The sequence below is a fragment of the Limulus polyphemus genome, unplaced genomic scaffold, assembly GCF_000517525.1.
Source record: "Limulus polyphemus unplaced genomic scaffold, Limulus_polyphemus-2.1.2 Scaffold803, whole genome shotgun sequence".
Lineage (NCBI taxonomy): Eukaryota > Metazoa > Arthropoda > Merostomata > Xiphosura > Limulidae > Limulus > Limulus polyphemus.
In genome coordinates, this window is record NW_013666413.1 from 374,118 (window position 1) to 393,067 (window position 18,950).

An 18,950-nucleotide genomic window follows, 5' to 3' on the forward strand; every position below is an offset into this window, starting at 1 on the left:
TAATTAGTTATTATTATTATATAGTATATAAAGTATATAAAATAAATAAAAATAAAAATAATATATATATATATATATATATATATATATATATATATATTTCTATAGTGCTGTATGTACACCTGAGCATCTAAATATTGGTATTTAGAAACTTGATTGTATTTTGCATTTATTTGATTATTAATATAAATCATCGAAACAAATACAGAATCTTTTTTTATTTTCAGCCACTGTATTCAGCAGATTTTGGAGAGTGTAAACCATTGTCATCAGAATAGTATCGTGCATAGAGATCTTAAGGTCTGTATATGTATCTTTATTGTTTTATACTGTGTATGCAGTGTTTAATACAGTTCACCTTATTTCAGATTGTGTTTAATAAATATTATTTTAATGATTACATCTTTAAGTATACATGAATATTATGTTCTTGTTTAGTCTTGAGGAGGGATTTATCTTTTGTTAGCTTAAATACTTTTATCATTCTGTTTATCCATGTACTGTGTTAACATATTTCTTTAATTCCTTAACGTTTTCTTAAAACGTTTAATGAAATATAAAGCTATGCTGCATTTGGACTTTTTCTTGAAAAAGAGGTTAGTATTTTCCTTTTCATTAAAGTAGGTTTATTTATAGAGGGTCTTGTTTGAAGGTTGTCACTGTTTTATTTCAAAATTAATAGGAGAAAATGTCACTGCATACATTCATTAAGAGTTGATCATTGAGTTTTGATAATGGTTGTATATGTGTGTTCCACTAATTATTATATGTTGATGCCTGGTTGTCTAGACGGGTGAAATTCTCAAAAAAGGATTTTATCGCACAATAAACTTTACAAGTGTCTTTTATCAGACATAGTCAAGCCCATTTTATCAAAGCAAGATCTGTTGAATTTAAATTGTATGGTTGGTTTTTACTCAAAATCAAATTATATTGTATTTTGTAGACAAAATGTTGCTCCTTTGGTTTTGGGTGTTCATTTTATAAGGAAACTGCTATTCACTTAATTGGCAAATAGCGAACAAAATCAAAGCTTTTCTTTTTGGTTTGAATTTAGTATGTTACTGTAGACTGTTGTGTTTGCTTTAAAGTAATTAGCCTGCATCTTAATTAGCTGGCTCCTCTGAAATGCTCTTTAGTGAATTACACTGCTCAAAGAGCAAAAGTTGCCAAAGTAGATTTTCTTGACTGAATGTAAGTTTTAATTATGCATTAATTTGTTTTTTTTGTTTATCCATTAGTTTCTATGTTACTTTGTTAGATAACCTGTCGAATGAAACTTCCTACACTTACTGTATTAATAATAATTATTTCCAAATAATAAAATAGTAGCTTAGGAAGATGAAATAGATTTAGTGTATCATAACTGGTCTGTCATCATTACTGGACAAGTTTTTTCACTTAAAACTTTGTGATATATGTGAAGGAAAATACTTCTGGTAAACTTTTAGTTGATCCACATGACATTGTCTGTGTCATATTTCTGAATTGTTCCACCTAGGTGTTCTATTACCAAGAATGATGAAATCAACACTTGATAACTCTGGTCTAGATCAGTCAGCACTTTTATATCAAATAGAGAATTTGCAAAATGATTAGAAGTAATTATGCTATTGATATAAAAAGAAAAAACTTCAAGAAGTTAACTTACAAGTTTAAAATTTATCTGTAAATTTAAAATTTGTTAAGCTAGAGCTGTTAGTCACAACCCTAACAACATTTATTTGTGATTTTGCAGTGCTTTTTTTTTTATTTATGCTACCATAACATGTATTAAATAAGCACAGTTAGTGGGTACATGGGTTTTTTTTCTTTTTTGGCCTCTTATTGATCTTTTAGCCAGAAAATTTACTCCTTGCAAGCAAAGCTAAAGGAGCAGCTGTAAAACTTGCTGATTTTGGTCTTGCTATTGAAGTACAGGGAGACCAGCAAGCTTGGTATGGTAAGTATATCAGAAAATAAAAATTACATAAATAATATAGTACATTTTTTGTGCATCCAAGGTTTAAATATCTAAAACTGTAAAAAAAGAAACTAAAAAAACTACAGGGCTGAGCTATCTATTTGTTTAGGCATTTAACACAAATTCCTTTCAGAAGAAACAGAGACAAGGTTTTTCCCTTACTAACAGCATTTAAAACTTTTTATGCCCTCTACATTGCAGAGTGGGGCATATTGGTTTGGCCCTTCCATCCATTCATTGTCCTGATCTTGTGAGCAGGATATTTCACGATTGAATGGATCGATTTTGGGCAAACTTGTACGAGAGATACGAAATACAAATTTCTAGTCACGATTAACTTTTGAGGTCACTGGTATATAGAAAAATTTCCCCCATCTTGTAGACAGGTACTACATCATTAATGTGGGGAAACTTAAATATACAGTAACATTAGGGTGGCCATAGGTGTTTCATAAACACAATTTTCACATTTTATACCTAGGACTTGTGAAATAATTATATTTAAAAAATGTTTATATTAATTTATGTTGGTAGTTGGTATTAGATTGCAATGTACACATCCATGTAGAAAGATGAAATAAGGAATTGGTTGGATGTGATGTGATAATGTTATCACAAGTTTAATAATGTCTTTAAAACAAGAATATATAATTCTTGTACAAATCTCAACATTGATAAATACAAAATTCTGTTAAAATTGTGAAAGAATTAATTATACAAAGCTTGTAAGTACAACATTTCTTAAGTTCTACTTTTTAATTTATGTAAAGATAACATAGGGTGAATCTCAGAATGCTAATATTATTATATAGGAATAAGAATGAATCTTAAGTCTTGGTTACTTATGTTTTGTTTACCTTTTTTTTTTTTTTTTTTTCAGGGTAAATTTCTTTTAATAATTTTTTTAGGGGGTGGGGGGTTTAGTTCATATTAATTTAGTTTTGAAGATTAAAAGAACTTCATGGACTCCTAAATGACAAGCTTATTGATCATTATTAGTGACATTTTATATGAAGGTGTAATATATCTTGGGAGGAAGGCAGATTATCTTAAGGAGACTAGTGAAATTTCTTGCACTTCAGGATTGAAGCACCGGTATTAGAAACAGTGCATCTGTGTTAATTAATCATCTGGAGGAAGGGTTAAAGTTATTTAATGTGAACAAGAGTTTGAAAGTCTTGGCACACAAGTCCTGATATAGAATGTAGATTCTCACATTCAGATAAAGCTGAATGAAGATACAGTGCCAGTACATGAAGTCACTCGCACTTTTCAGATTTCAACTGCTAATGAATTAGAATTCAACTTCAGTTTGAGCTTATTGATGGCTAAAGTGTCTTTAATTTTGAAATCTTGTTCATTATGAACTACATATCATACTGACGTCCTATTCGTATGGAATGTGATGTAACTGCAGATGAAGAGGACTAATATATAATGTAGTTCCAGTAAAAATAAAAAAATAATTATAACTTAATAATTATAATTATAAATAAAAGACAAAATTAATAAAATGCACTGTTTTCTCACAAAAGGATTTAAGCAGTAATCTGGTTTAACTGTAACTTTAGGTTTGCATTAGCAATCTGAGTACTTTATTAACCCTCAGTTAATTATTATTATTATTAATTCAAGGATAATCTTTACCTTTTATTAGATGAAATAATGTAAACAGAAAGTCACAATGTCATTATTAATTAATGATCAGAGATTTGTGCTTTTTTCACAAAATATTGAAAAAGAAGTTCTGATACCATATCTTGCCTCCTCACAAAAAGCTGCCCTCTATTGCTACAAATTTTTTGCTCGCAACTAGCCTTTCAGCATACTTACCTCCAATGATCATGCAGCAACCCTCCACCAATAGGAGTGTAACACTACCCCTATCATAACTAGCACCCTGTCTAATAATGCACTTGTTAATCACTTCTTGATTGGCAGTCTTAGTGTACAAACATGTTTGTTTTCACTCATGATTTAATCCACACATTTTTCTTTCTAATTTCATCACTGCCATTTTTCCTCTTTTTTTTTTTTTTAGCAGAGAGTTGCAATTTAAATTTCATTATCTACTCTTCCTTTTCTAACTTTTTGTTTTTGACTTTGTGAGTTATGCACTCGCAGTTTCAGGTGGTCACTACTACCACTGCTATTGCAAATTTCCCATTCATGTTTATGGGGGCGATAACACAGTTATTGGCTGCAGGTGTGATGGTTATGTTCTGTTGGGAATTATGCCATTTTTGGCAATAATTATTCTGGGAATAACCTGTTGAGTAGCCTGCCATCCCACACTTAAGCGTATCTTAATGGGTGAATGTGACTTAGGATAGTTTGTTTCTTACCCTTCTGAATATGCTTTTCCATGTGTCATTTTGAGGGGGGGTCTTGCCTAGGCTTACTTCACCTCTTGTAGCCATTGTTTCACCTGGTATGTTATTTTTTGTATTTGTCTCCTGTTTCCTTGGATTTTACCTATGCCCTCTTTGGGGTTAATCTTTGGGCTTTAGTTTTTTTTCTTACCCAGATAATGTGGTTTATACTCATTGTTTTGGGGTACACATGCATTCGGGGGTCAGTATGCTTTGTCCCCTGTGTATGTTGGTCTACCATATTTTTGCTTTTCTTGTTCCACCTACCCATAATTTCCCTCACACCTTTTGGATTTTTTTTCCTTCCAATGTACGGTTCGGACCCTGATGCTTTGGTTGTGTTTCTCTACCTCGGAACTTTCCTGTTCATTTATTACATTATCCATTATTGTCTGTGTTTTATCTTCCCATTGGCTTTTGGTTGGGGTGGTTCTATTTCTTTGTTTTTTTCTGTTGGTCATAGTAGTATCTCTTTTTTGCAATGTAGTTCTTCTATTTTGGGATCCTGTTTTTTTAGGGTTCTTTTGCCCTCCTCTTCATTACATGCAATGTGCATGGCAGCTTTTTCTCTATCATGAGGTGTTGGGGGTCTTCCTGCCTAATTGGAGACTGTGATTGTTTCAGCAAGTGTCCATAACTCCCTTTCTACTTGTTTCCGCCTGTTATATCACCATCTTCAACCCTCAGTGGAAACCAGTTTCATTGTGGTATCAGTTAGAAGTGGCTCGGTTCTTACTTCTCTAGGGTCCCTTCTGTGAGGAGATCATTCTCATTAGTGGTTTTCACTCCTGTTTTGTGGATGACTTTGGTCAATGTGTCGAATACGTCTCCACATTCCCAGTTCCATGGCATACAGATATTTTTCTGTGTTTTCAGTTTAGGGTGTTTTTGTTTGGCTTTGCCTCTGCTCCCTCTGTGTTTAGCCGAGTGGTCTAGACCTTAGCTCATCTGCTTCCTTCTCTGAGCTTAGTGTACATTTTTGTTTGGATGGCTGGATATTTATAGCTACCTCACTGGCCTTATCTGCTCTCCTTACTCAGTTTCTTCTTTGGGAAGCTGCCTGTGTGGGTTGGCTCATCACAGAGGGGATTTAATTTATCACACCTGATCAATTTCTAATTTCTTGGGGTGTTTTTCATCTCAATTCGTGGTTGGGACCAACCTTCTCCTCTTCGATTTAGAGCTTTGGTACATTCTCTAGGTGGCTTTTCATCTTCTCCCTTTCCTTATTGCATGTGAAGTTCCCTCTTGTTTGGAGACAAGGGCATCTCTTGCAACCCTCATTCATCTTGGTCAAGCCAACATGCTCTTTCCTCTGTGGGTTTCTGGATCATCAGATGCTGTCTTGTTTGGAAACCCTTGGATGTTCTTCTTACTCTTTCCTGTCACTAACAATTTATATTGATTGTTGGTTAGATATGATCACTATTGCTGCTGAGGTTCCTCTTCCTTCTTCTCATCCAGATTGTCACCTTTTTTTAATTATTCTTATTCCATTTAGAGAGCATCTCTTGATACCAGGGAGACTTGGTGGCAGGGAACTCTTTTTGACTCTGCTCTCCATTTCACTCTTTTGACACTTCTTGTTGTTTGTTGGACAGTACTTTCATTCCTACTAGCTCTTTGAGACAAGGTTGTGATGTTTCAATCTGATAATTCAATGGTAGGGTCCTACACAACCATGCATGGGGGGCATCTGGCTGGGTGTCCTTTGTTTTCAAACTTTGGTTCTCCTGTATTTTGAGCCTACTGTCATTAAATCGATTTATGGCCATGTTGTTGGTGGGAGACAATGAATCTGGTCATAAATCAGCTATCCTGTCCTGACAGGATTCTCCTGATGGGGTAGTCTTTGGATCCTCTAGTTTTTTGGGTGCTGTGGACAATTTGGAGTGTCCCCAATTTGGACAGTTTTGCATCTCATCTTGATACACACCTTCCCCATTTTTCGCTTCTTGTTCCTCATTCCTTGGTGGGGGCAGTAGATTCTCTCTGTTGGGAATGGGCAAGTCATTCCCCCTGTATATGTCTGCCTATTTGTCTTCTTCCTAATGTTCTGTCAATAGTTCACAACTCTCATGTTGAGTTTGACTGATGGCACCATCTTGAACGACTCTCATGGTTTTCTTTTCTGTAATGGTTTTTGGTGTCTCCTCCTCTTTATCTGCCTTCACCTCCTTCATCAGTCACAATCCAACATGCAATGTCCATCCTTTCTGTCTTCATGTGTGGCTTTTATCTTGTCCCTCACTGGAAGGGTCAGGTCTTTCCAGTCATATCACTTCCTTGGTTTTCTTGTCCTTCCTTTTTTACAGTTTCCCAGAGTTATTGATATACATCACACTGTTGATCTATACACCTAGGTTATTGTCCTTTCATTACTTCCATTCCTCATGCTGTCCTTTTTCACTTAGCTTTTGGGCAATTTTTGTCTTCCCTTTTCGGTTTACCGGTTTTGCTTCTGTGATGCATTCTCGTTTCCTGGCTATGTTATTTCATTCATTCTCCATTGCTCGTACCCCTGCTCAGCTTCTCTCCAGGGTTTGGAATCTTCATGTTGTCCTTCATGCTTTTTATAATCCTCAATTTTAACCATTGTTGGCAGATTCATTATTTTATTTGCTGTCCCTGTTCCTCATGTTGTTGGCCTGTTGTCACCGTTTTTTCTATGTTTTTTGTGATCAGGTTGTTCCATGTTTGTTTCTTAGTTCCTGTTCTTTATGTGCCTGACTTCATCTGATCTGGAGATTGTTTTCATTCCTTTTTCCATTCTCTTATTCTCCCATCTTTAGGTCCATTCTGTTCTTATCCGATTCCTTTGCTCGGCCAGAGCCCTTGGTTTTCTAACACATGCACTGAATTCTTTGTTAGTTCCTAGGGCAATTTGTTTCTTTACTGAAATCCTACCCTTTCCCGTGATTTTTTTTCCTCCCCACTCCTATTATGGATTAGATCACTTGGCATATTCTTCCTTTTCTCTGGATGTTTGTTGTCGTTTTTGTGTTTTAACCTGTCAGATTTGTCACCTTACCATGTTCTTGACTGCTCTTTTGCTGTCTTCCATGAGAGGATATCATTGAGGTGGGTATATGGGCTACTCAGTTTGTTTTTCATTTCTTTACAGGGACCTTTTACAATATGTGTTTGGAATTGTGCTCTTTGGTGAGTGGTGCCTGACCAGGTATACTTTGTATCAAATCCACATTGTATGTCCTGTGACCATGCTAGATAACTATAATGTTGAGGTGTTTCCTACCTTGGACCTGATGTACAATTCCAGATGCTGCTGGGTGTTGGTTGTTTGACTTCATATGATTGTTATCTATGCATCAGTATCATATATTATGCCTCAAACAATATAACGTGTTGCAGAATCATATTATGCACACTGTTGAGATGAAGTATTCCATAGGACCAATTGTAGATATATCTTGTGGTCTTTTCTTCATAGATATGTTCGTTCCAGACTGTACACTGATGGACTTCATGTGTAAAGCAGACAGGGGTAAGTCCCATCTCTGATGCTCTGTGGCATTCGGTCTCTTCTTACTGCAGACCTGATGTACAATTCTAGATGCCGCCAGGTGTTGGTTGATCAACTCCATCCAAGTGGTAGCTCTACTTTTAAAAGTAGGATATCACAGTCACCAATTACACTGTCTCCAGTGCTGCAGGCCTCTGGACTCTCCAATGCATTTTGTCCCCTTTTTTTTCTATTGGAGCATGGGAGTCCTTGCCACTTTCCAGTTTCTAGCTGCTGGTGTGGTGGACCTTGGGGTCCAGTCCTTCTGACTGAAGCACAATTCCACTCAGTTGAGAGTAGGGTGGTGGCATTCTGTTGATGTTGATGACATGACACCTTTTCTACTGCAGACCTGATATACAATTCCAGATGCTGACAGGTGTTGTTTGTAGCACTCTGCCATGTATCTATGTATCACAGTTTGCCCCTCTGCTTGGGATATTCCTCATTCCTACCATTTTCCTGATGTCGGTTCCAAGTTAAGTCACGCATTGGCTGGAGACGATCCAGCCACATAAGTCCTCACATGTGTTTGGCTGGTAACCTCCTCCCTCCAAATTGAGGTCCCACTTCATTTTCCTGTTGTATGTTGGATTGCAGTTACTGGTGGATCTGCTGTTAGTTGAAACTGGATATTACATACATGAATTCCAGCATGTGTAAGACTGGGTTACCTGTTCCTACTGTGGACTGGACGAGATATTCCCAATGCTGCCAGGTTTAGGACAGGAGGTGAATACCTCATTAGCTCTCCTTACTTTCTACCATCTGTTGGATGTTGGTTCCTGGTGGATCCAGTGTTGGTTGTGTTGGAGATGCACAACTGTGGAGATGGGTTCTTGGTACAGAAGCTTGTCTTCCCTCCCATGTACCCATTTTTGAGGTGAAAGGTAGAGGACCCTCTTCCTACCACAGATCTGATGTATAATTCTAGATGCTGCCAGGTGTTGTTTAAGGTCAAATTCCCATTTACAGTCTGTTGTGCCCTAACCACTTGACACCTAAGGGTCCCATTAATGATGAACACATTTTGGGGTCCATCCATGTTTCCACCCTTTTGTTTTAGCAACACTACTCGAGGGGGAAGGGTATACCTGGATCAGAAGTGGTGCAGTCTCTCACTGGTGTAATGTTTCTAATTCCTTTTCCACACCACATTTTTCTTTTGGAACTTTCTAAAGGAGGATGAACTTCTCACAGGCCCTACACCAGTTCAATGTGGGATTCTAGCTTTTTGTGAGAGGAGGTAAGATATTGTATTGAAAGTTAACATTTTCCAAAACTGAAAACTTTAGCTCACATTTCCCACACATCATCCCCATTTCTGGTGTATTTGTTGATTTGTTCATGGCCAATCTCGAAGTGATTAACAATTGCATTATTAGACGGGGCACTAGTTACAATAGGGGTTGTGTCATCCTCCTATTGGTGGAGGATTGCTGCATGATCACTTGCATTAGATATGCAGAAAGAAGTGGAGGTTACAAGGCTAGTGGCGAGTGAAAAATTTGCACCAATAGAGGGCAGTACTAATCGAGAAAGCTTTTTGTGAGAGGAGGTAAGTATCTGTTCAGAAATACATTTTCAGTTTAGGAAATTGTTAAAATCTTAAATGGCCTGAAATATTTTCTAACATAACAAGCATCTTTGGGTTTGACTGGCTTTAGGAAATACTGCTCCTCATTGGTAATCCTGACTAAGACATACATGTATTTAACTAACAGGCATGGATTAAGTCATACAGTAGTTAAAGTAGTGGGATTAAAGTATTTGATACAACAACATGAGTGTATGTGCACCACATCATTGTAACTTCTGTAGTGTTAGTCAGACACGGCTAAAAGGTCAATAAAAAGTAATATACATGTATAAATGTATAATGTTACAAGATTTAAGCTACTTATACTAAACATTTGTGTTTTCATCATAACTTGCAGTCATTCTAAAATGAAAAAAGCATAAGTTATATCTATTTATTAATTGTTTTTTTTATGATGGTTACAAGGTCAGTCAAATCAATAAAACCCATATAGAGACACAATAATGAAAATGACAGATAAAATATAATGTTTTTTCTAAAAAAAAGGGGGGGTTGGTAATTATCTGGAGGTTATAGAGATTTTGTATGTGAAATTTGACAATTTTCAATTCATAAAAGTATTTAAAAATTAATTAAAAAATATTATATTTGTGTACGAAAGCCTTGTAATGCTCACTGATAATCTGCAAAATTTTGTGAAGATACGAGTACATTTTAAAAATTTACAATATAACTGCTTTGGGGGATACAGGCTGTGTGGAATCCATCCACCTGTAGTAAAAGGGTCAAGTTGCATTGAATGTTTGTGCAATTTCACATGTATTCATCACTAAATTCAGAAATATCACTTGATACTGTGAAAAGTAGATTTAAAAAACAATTTTTTAACTTATGAGTGACATTTTATAAAGAATACCAATTATTACATAAATATGAAATTGTAATATTTTGTTTCAGATGTCTGTTAATTAACTCTTTCCACACGGGCTCGGTCAATTTGACCGACCATGTGATCTTTTTGTACTCGTATAAAGTCTTTATAGATCTGATACTACTAACTTTTGATATATTGTGTGTATATATGGTTTTCATATGAAGATTAAAAATACTTTTCTTCATCTCAAAAATCTCAAATTTGATTTGTGTAATCTCTAAAACCTCCTAAATACACTTCAAAGGTTTGTTTTCAGTAAAACTTTATTCCTTTTCTGTTATTTTCTCTATCCTAACTCTATACAAAGTTGATCAATTTGACTAACCTCGTAACCACCAAAAAAATTTAAATCTAAATTACCCTCCTTTTCTTTCTAGAATGACTTCAAATGTAGCGTGAAACTGCATTAATTTATCTTAAGTAGCTTTAAACTCGTAACAGAATACATCTTTTTATAATTACATTTTATTGTTTTATTGCCCTTTTGATTGCTCTTTGATCTGTGTCTAACTACTATTCCCACCATTATAAGTTGTAAATCATGTGGAGAATGTGCAGCTCATGTTACACTATCGAATTACATTTTCCATGAGCTACTCTGAGTTGCTTGCGTGAGTGACTCATAAAATATTTTTTATTATATTATTATTAATGTTGTTTGTTTTACCTAATCTAACCTAAAGAGGTCTCTGTTTCTACATTTTAGTTACTTGTATAATAAAAAATAAAGAATAAATGTAAAAAACAAGAAATAAAGTACTTAACCGAATATTCTTTTTTTTTGCTCTCAACTATTTATGACAGTTAACCCTACTTTTTTAAATTAATGATAGTAGTTCATTAAATAATTTTTATTTATTTAAATAATGCACCAAAGAACATAGACTAATAACATGCAAAAAGCAGACAATTTCCTCTAACAATCACAGTTTTTCTGGCTTTCTAACTATGCAACAAGAGCTGTAACAAATGTATCCAAGCTAGCCATTGTGATTCCCATGGGAACCAAAGTTGAATTAGAAGTAAAATTGACTATTTTCTGTTCAGAACACAATGTTATACAATATGTCATTTGATAGATGAAAACCTTGATTTTCTATTGATTATAGGTAATATCTAATTAAACGTAAGAGAGAACTATTAACAAATCGTAAAAGAGAGGATGTGGCAGGAGGGGTCTGATTTTCCATTTGATAGCTCTGTAACCAAACAAAATTAAAAGCTATCAAAATTATGGTTTGTCTGAGCAATGATGATTTTTTATAGTGAGTAATTTATGTTTAATTTCATAGTTTCTGGGGGGTGTGGTGGATAAAATAGAGATGAGAATTTACCTAGTGAAAATGTCACACTAGTGGAAATCAGGATATTTTTAAATATTGCCTTATAAAATTAAGAACTTAAAACTTGTATACCGTTTAAATATGGATTGTTAGCTATGATTTTATGCTATACTAATTGGTATAGCATAACAAAAAGTAGTTTAATAAGATTTTGAATCTAAGACACTAAAACCTTGTGTTATGTGCAGTAAAAGATACCTTGAGCGAGAGGGTTAATCTCTAGTTTAGGTTACACAGAGAATTCCTAAGTGTTTTTATTTACAATTTTGCTTGTAACTATTTCCACTGTTCATTGATTGTGGGATTTCATCGTGTGATAGAAATTTAGAAATTCTAAGCCATTTAATTAACAAAAAAAGATTATGATTACCTGAATAACAACCTCTTGTGTTTTACACAATCATTAGTTCAGCTTAAAACATTTGTTCTCTAGGAATGTAATACTTTAAGCTTATACTATGAACTGTTTAATACTGTAGCATTGATAGAAGGGTATCAATATATTTACGTGTACGGGTAAATTGAGATTAAGTAAATTAGTAGAATTTTTTTTTTTTTTGAGACCCAAAACCTGGAGTTATAGTAAATGTGACAATATATTCTCTTAAGGTATTTTTAAGTAATTGTTTATCAGTTTGGCACAAAAATACAAATTTTACTTACCATTTAAAGTAAAACAAGGTAAGATATGCAATGAAAAATGAAATTAATGTGCAATATCTCTCACTGTTTTGTACTTGTTAGGTTTTGCAGGAACCCCAGGCTACCTGTCACCAGAGGTTCTCAAGAAAGATCCTTATGGAAAACCAGTTGATATATGGGCATGTGGTGAGCAACATCCCATCTTTTATTGCACATTACATTAAATATTTACTTTTAGCTTTTGAAAATAAAGTGGTAGAAGAACAGGGTTTGTCTGTATTGTTTCTTACATTTTTCTAAGACAATTTTTTTTTTCTCATATAACCCTCCGTTTAAAAAGTTAATGATTTAAAAATCTTCACATATAAAAATGATCTTGTTATAATAATAAATGTAAATATTAAGCTACAAATTTATCACAGTTATGATATCGTGGTCTACTGAAAAATATTGTTAATACTACAGGCTGACATTTAGAAACATTTGTTACAATTCTTGTGTTTTCTCCTAAAAAATATTCTTATAATACTACAGGCTGGAATTCAGAAACAGATTTGTCACAATTGTAATATCATGGCCTACTGAAAAATGTTAAATATTTCCAATTTCTATTATTTTTATTTAAAGAAATTAGTTCAACTTTTTTAGGCTTTCTTGCTGGTAATCTTTGAATACCAGAATATTTATGTTGATCTGTTTTTGGGATCATATACTAGTATTCAAAGGTGTATATTATGAGAAATTAGTGTGTTACATATGTAATGTTTTTGAATGAACATGGGGATTGCTTCTGGTCAGTTAATTTCACCAAAAGGGGCCTGAAGGCCACCTGGAGGGATCACCTGTTTTAACCACTCACACCACTATACAGTAGTATATGTTGTCTGTCAGTTAGTCAGTCAGTAGACACAAATGATGTCACATAAGAGATGCTTAACATTGCAATTTGTACAGTCGTGACATCAGTAAAATGTGCACATGCCATGAATCATGAGAAACATTATGCACTCTGTAGGCTACAACACAGCATGATGTATGAACTTCAAAAGCAAGAATTAAAAATACTTGTTACTCTTAATTTTGGTTTTATTTACTCTTGAAACAGAAAACTTTTGGGAACCCTGCAGAAGTACAACTAGTATAAAATTTACATCCTATTCTTTAGTCAGTTCTTATTGATCATAAGCATATACATCTGCATTTACCCCTTACAGGTGTGATCCTGTATATCTTGTTAGTGGGTTATCCTCCATTTTGGGATGAAGATCAGCATAGGCTTTATGCTCAGATCAAAGCTGGTTCATACGATGTAAGTAAACTAACTATATAGTAATGTGTACAGCAAAGGTGTAAGTAAATGAATATTAAGTGATATATAGAAATAATGATTACAAAGTTATAAATTTTTAAAAAAGTTGTGTTAGAATAATGAATATTAAGTGATATGTGCAACATAGATTTAAGTAATGTGCAAAGATATAAGTAATGATTATTGAGAAACATGGATAACATAAATTTTAAGTGGAAGTTGTGTTATAATCCTCATGAAGGTTGTGATTATTATGTAGTTAGTAGTGGGCATCAAAAGGGCAACAGAGAATGAAATTATAGGTAGTAATTAATTGAGTTAATGTAATGTCATGATGGATGAAATATAAAAATATTTTATTTTTTACCTATAAATCCAATAAAAACTAAGATTAAAACTCATTAAAGACTGTGATTTGTTCAAATAGCCATAAAAAAATGAAGGGTTCTAAAATAATTAAACAACATTTCAGTTTGATATTAAACTTGGTGAAATCTATATTTTGAAGTATTATTGCTCTTTGATAATTCAAAAAATGTATATCAACTACATGGTTACTGTAAGAAGTAAATTTTTATGATTTTGCTAGAAAGATAAATAGTTTCTAATTTAAAATATCATAGCTGTATAAAGTGAAATACCTTATCCTAACTCGTGTACCATGAGTTTTAATAATAGTTAATATCTGAATACATTTAAAGTATCTTTGATAAGCTAAAACTAATGCAACAGCATAATGTAAAACATAATTGTTTTTCACATTTTAATGTATAGATATAGTATGTATGTGTGTGTGTATGTTTGTCAGAGTTATTCAAGCTTGTTATCAACTGTTTAGATTAACCTTTTTTTTTTTTCCAAAATTTTGTTAATTGACATTGGCAAAATTGTCACTTATGATTTGTCATGGTTGGGGAACTCAAGGAAAGTGTTTTTAATATATTGTAAATAAACTCCAAAAATGTATAAATACTTTAGGACTTGAAATGGTATATCATACAATGTTATTTTTCTTACATTGTGAGATTCTAATTAGAATATTTATTAGAGACATTTTTGTTTGAGTGGATAGTCTTGGTATTTAAATTTCTATGAACTGTATTTGTTTGAAGATTAAAATTAGATCATGATTGGGTCTTTATGTTAAGACTTTCATCACATCACAAGAACTAAAATATCATCCACCTCAAAAATTCAGATGCATACTAGTTCACAGATGGTCAAAAAACATTTCAGAAAAGTTTTACAAAAAGAAAAATTAAATATTGAATATTTACTTACCTTAATATAGGACTTAGTTTTTCTTTGGAATATTTTTTTGTAGCATTACTGAAAAGTTTTAGTTTTGCTAGAGAAGACATTGATATGAAACTTCATTTAAAAAAAATCTATTGTTACAAAATAAGAAATTGATCTCATTAAGAATAAGAATGTCTTACTGTCTGAAGATTAAGACTAGTAATTGGTAAGTATACAATGAATCTTTTCAAAACCGTTTTTAACTTTTGTGTGTAAATTATGTTCTAATAGTGATCTCCATTTTATATTCTGGTTAAACTGGAAATTGAGGAAGAGTTTATATTTTCAGTATCCATCACCTGAATGGGATACTGTAACCCCAGAAGCAAAGAATCTCATAAATAGCATGTTGACTGTTAACCCAGTAAAGAGAATCACAGCAGCAGAAGCCCTAAAACATCCATGGATTTGTGTAAGTGTATTTGCTATGCAGTGCTTTAATTTTCTGATTACCTGTGTGGTGTAGACATGTTGAACCACACCTAGATTGGTACTTGTTGTGTAAGTTTGTTTGCCATGCAATAACTTAGATTTCTGATTACCTATGTGGTGTAGCCGAGTTGAACCACACTGAAATTGGTACTTGTTGTGTAAGTGTATTTGTTATGCAATGCTCTAACTTTCTCATAACCTATGTGGTTTAGCCATGTTGAACCATGCCTAAATTGGTGCTTGTTGTATAAGTGTATTTGCTATGCAATGCTCTAACTTTCTCATAACCTATGTAGTTTAGCCATGTTGAACCATGCCTAAATTGGTGCTTGTTGTATAAGTGTATTTGCTATGCAATGCTCTCACTTTCTCATTACCTATGTGGTTTAGCCATGTTGAACCATGCCTAAATTGGTGGTTGTTACATAAGTGTATTTGCTATGCAATGCTTTAACTTTCTCATTACTTATGTGGTTTAGCCATGTTGAACCATGCCTAAATTGGTGCTTGTTGTATAAGTGTATTTGCTATGCAATGCTTTAACTTTCTCATTACTTATGTGGTTTAGCCATGTTGAACCATGCCTAAATTGGTGCTTGTTGTATGTGTATTTGCTATGCAATGCTTTAACTTTCTCATTACTTGTGTGGTTTAGCCATGTTGAACCATGCCTAAATTGGTGCTTGTTGTATAAGTGTATTTGCTATGCAGTGCTCTAACTTTCTCATTACCTATGTGGTTTAGCCATGTTGAACCATGCCTAAATTCAGATTTGTTGTGATGAAATTGATTCAAGTCTTTTCAAGTTCTTACATTTGGTTGATCATACTGGATGAATTCATTTTGTATTACTTATGTTCAATTTTAATGTCATCACATCATTAGAATATTTTTTTTGTGAGTCAGATTTGTTTTTAGTTATCTATGAATCTTCATATGTGAAGTATAAACCCAATTTAGTCACCTGTGTGCTTGTAATGTTATATTAAAGGTAGTTTCTTTTAATGAAGATGTCTATACTTTTTGCACCATATAAATATGGTATATATATATATAATACTATTTATTCTCTGGTGTACAGAGTTCTGTATGTTGTGTATAATTTATTTAAGATATAATCAAGCTTTAAATAATAACTAGTGTAAAACATAACTATATATTGTGCACAGTAAGCTTAAGTATGAGTATGTGTTTTATGATTGAACAAACTGTAAGATGTGGACTTTAATCCATTAGACTTAAATATTAGCTGGTGGTGAAGTTTCACTGTTTTTATAATCAGTGCTTTGTTTAACAGTATTCATATATGTATATGTCTTTAACTTAAATGTATAAGTGCTTATCAATTTCTATTTACCTACCTCGCTTTTAGATTAAACTCTAAACTTATCAATTCAGGATTAAATATCTGAACTTTGTGATTGTCAATTTGTATCAATGTATTGACAAAGTTTTCAAGAGTAAATCTTTTTTTTTTTGTGTGTATACAGTCAGTTTAATTTAAGTATAAGTGCTTTTACTGTTTTTTTTTCAGCAACGTGAGAGAATTGCATCAACGCTTCACCGTCAAGAAACTGTTGAATGTCTCAAGAAGTTTAATGCTCGTCGTAAACTTAAGGTAAAAATTATCCTGTATGCATTGGAAATTTAGGTCACTAGGTGGTGTTGTTTATCAGCTGGGTCAGTGGAGGTGTATATCAATAACTATAGGTGATAACTTTCTTTCTGTATGGGTGGGGTAACATATAACTTAACCATAAGTCTGTAATGTCAGAATGTTGGGAGAGATTCAAACAATTGTTTTCTTGTGCTGAACTTACAAGCACACCTAGAGAAGAGGTAGATGTTTTTAATGAATTTAATATTACACTGTAGTTGCATAGGTTTTAAAAGTAAAAATTTTTTTTGCGTATTCTGTGTAGAATTTATTACATTCTTTTTTGATGCTTTAATACTTAGATCTGTTGTATATTGTAATAATTAGGGCACTTAGATATGTTGTATGCTGCAATACTTGGGACATCTTTGTGCTTGAAATAATTGGGACACCTAGGTGTACTGTATGCCATAGTGCTTGGGACACCTAGGTGTACTGTAATACTTTAGTATGAAACTGCTTCTTGTGTTTTCTGTTTTGCATAAAACTCCATTAAAAAAGTTTAAAATATTTGAACTTGACCTTTTTAAACAAAATGTACATAGGCATATAATAACTTGAGCTATGTAAAATGTAAGTTAATGAAAGAAGTGACTTTATTATGTGTCATTAATCATAAAAAATCAAAGTATTTGATATTTTGAAATGAAATGAAATAATTTTTATAGAATTAAAAGAACACTTTGATTTTTATAAGAACTAAAAAGTAGCAAAAAATTTGAAGAACATAAGCTTGACATGTACATAATCTTAATATATATGGCAAGTAGAGAACTCACCAAAAGAATTTGTAAATTACTTGAAAGATCAGTTTATGTAAAGAGTATTAAGTAGTAACTAAAAGTTTTATAATTTTTTTAATAATTCTTTTAGGGAGCTATTTTAACCACCATGCTAGCTACAAGAAACTTCTCAAGTAAGTTCTGTGACACTTGTGTTTATTAGATTATTTTCTGTGTTGAGTACAAAAAAAATCAAAATGTCTTTACCATCTTTTAATTAACATTGGTATTGCTTAAAGCCAAAAAAACATATATTATAATTTTAACAGTTCAGTTTTCTTTTTAATTTCTGAGTTTTAAAATTATTGGTAATTTAACCATACATTTAAACATGCACATAATAAAATAAGACCCAATAACTTGAGTACTTGTGGGAAAAGAAGTTTACTTCATCAAGTACAAGAAAATGTATTAAGTGTATTAAAGTAGGTTCTAATAATTAATCTTAATCATGACAGTTTGGTTTCTGTATAACCAACCTAAAGCATGGTAGTGTAGGTTCCAGTGTCGAATCTTAATTTGGTAGTGTAGGTTTCAGTGTCCAATGTTTATATTGGTAGTATAGATTCCAGTATTTGAGTAAGTATAGCAGTTTTGGCTCCAGCATACAGTCTTAAGCTTAGTTTAGTAGGTTCCAATGTTCAAGCTTAAGAATAGTATTATAGATTATAGTGTCCAGCCTGAAGCAAGACAGTATATATTCCAGTGTCCATCTTTAATTTGACAGTGTAGATTTAAGTATCTAGCATTTATATTTACAGTATAGATTCCAATGCTTGACTTTATAGATTATAGTGTATGTCCTTAATTACAGCATTATAGTCTCTAACTTCCAGTATTAGGAATAAAACAGCATGTTTAGTGCTATTCAGTTGGAAATGTTATGTATGGGACAGTAGGTTGCAATCTAAAATCTGATCTGTGAATGACTTAAATAAAATTAATGATAATTATAATTCATATTCTTGATCTGGTTATCACCATAACAGTTATTGTACACACACACACACACACACACACACACACACACACACACACACACACACACAAAAATAATATATATATATACTACTCTACTATACTTACTTACTTAGTACCGACGACGTACTACGTTACGTACGACCGTCCGTAGGTTAGTAGTAGTAGGTACGGTT

General features: G+C 33.0%; 1 protein-coding gene across 4 annotated transcripts in view; it reads left to right on the forward strand.

The window, feature by feature from the left end:
- The window catches only part of LOC106460608 (calcium/calmodulin-dependent protein kinase type II alpha chain-like), a 59,401-nt gene that overhangs the window by 16,258 nt on the left and 24,193 nt on the right, over nt 1–18,950 (forward strand). For all 4 annotated transcript variants that reach the window (XM_022387372.1, XM_022387373.1, XM_022387374.1 and 1 more), the window contains exons 6-12: nt 228–300; nt 1,840–1,942; nt 12,420–12,503; nt 13,532–13,626; nt 15,215–15,337; nt 16,892–16,975; nt 17,888–17,930. In XM_022387372.1, the coding sequence (XP_022243080.1) occupies nt 228–300; nt 1,840–1,942; nt 12,420–12,503; nt 13,532–13,626; nt 15,215–15,337; nt 16,892–16,975; nt 17,888–17,930 (605 nt within the window). The remainder of the gene's footprint in view (nt 1–227; nt 301–1,839; nt 1,943–12,419; nt 12,504–13,531; nt 13,627–15,214; nt 15,338–16,891; nt 16,976–17,887; nt 17,931–18,950) is intronic.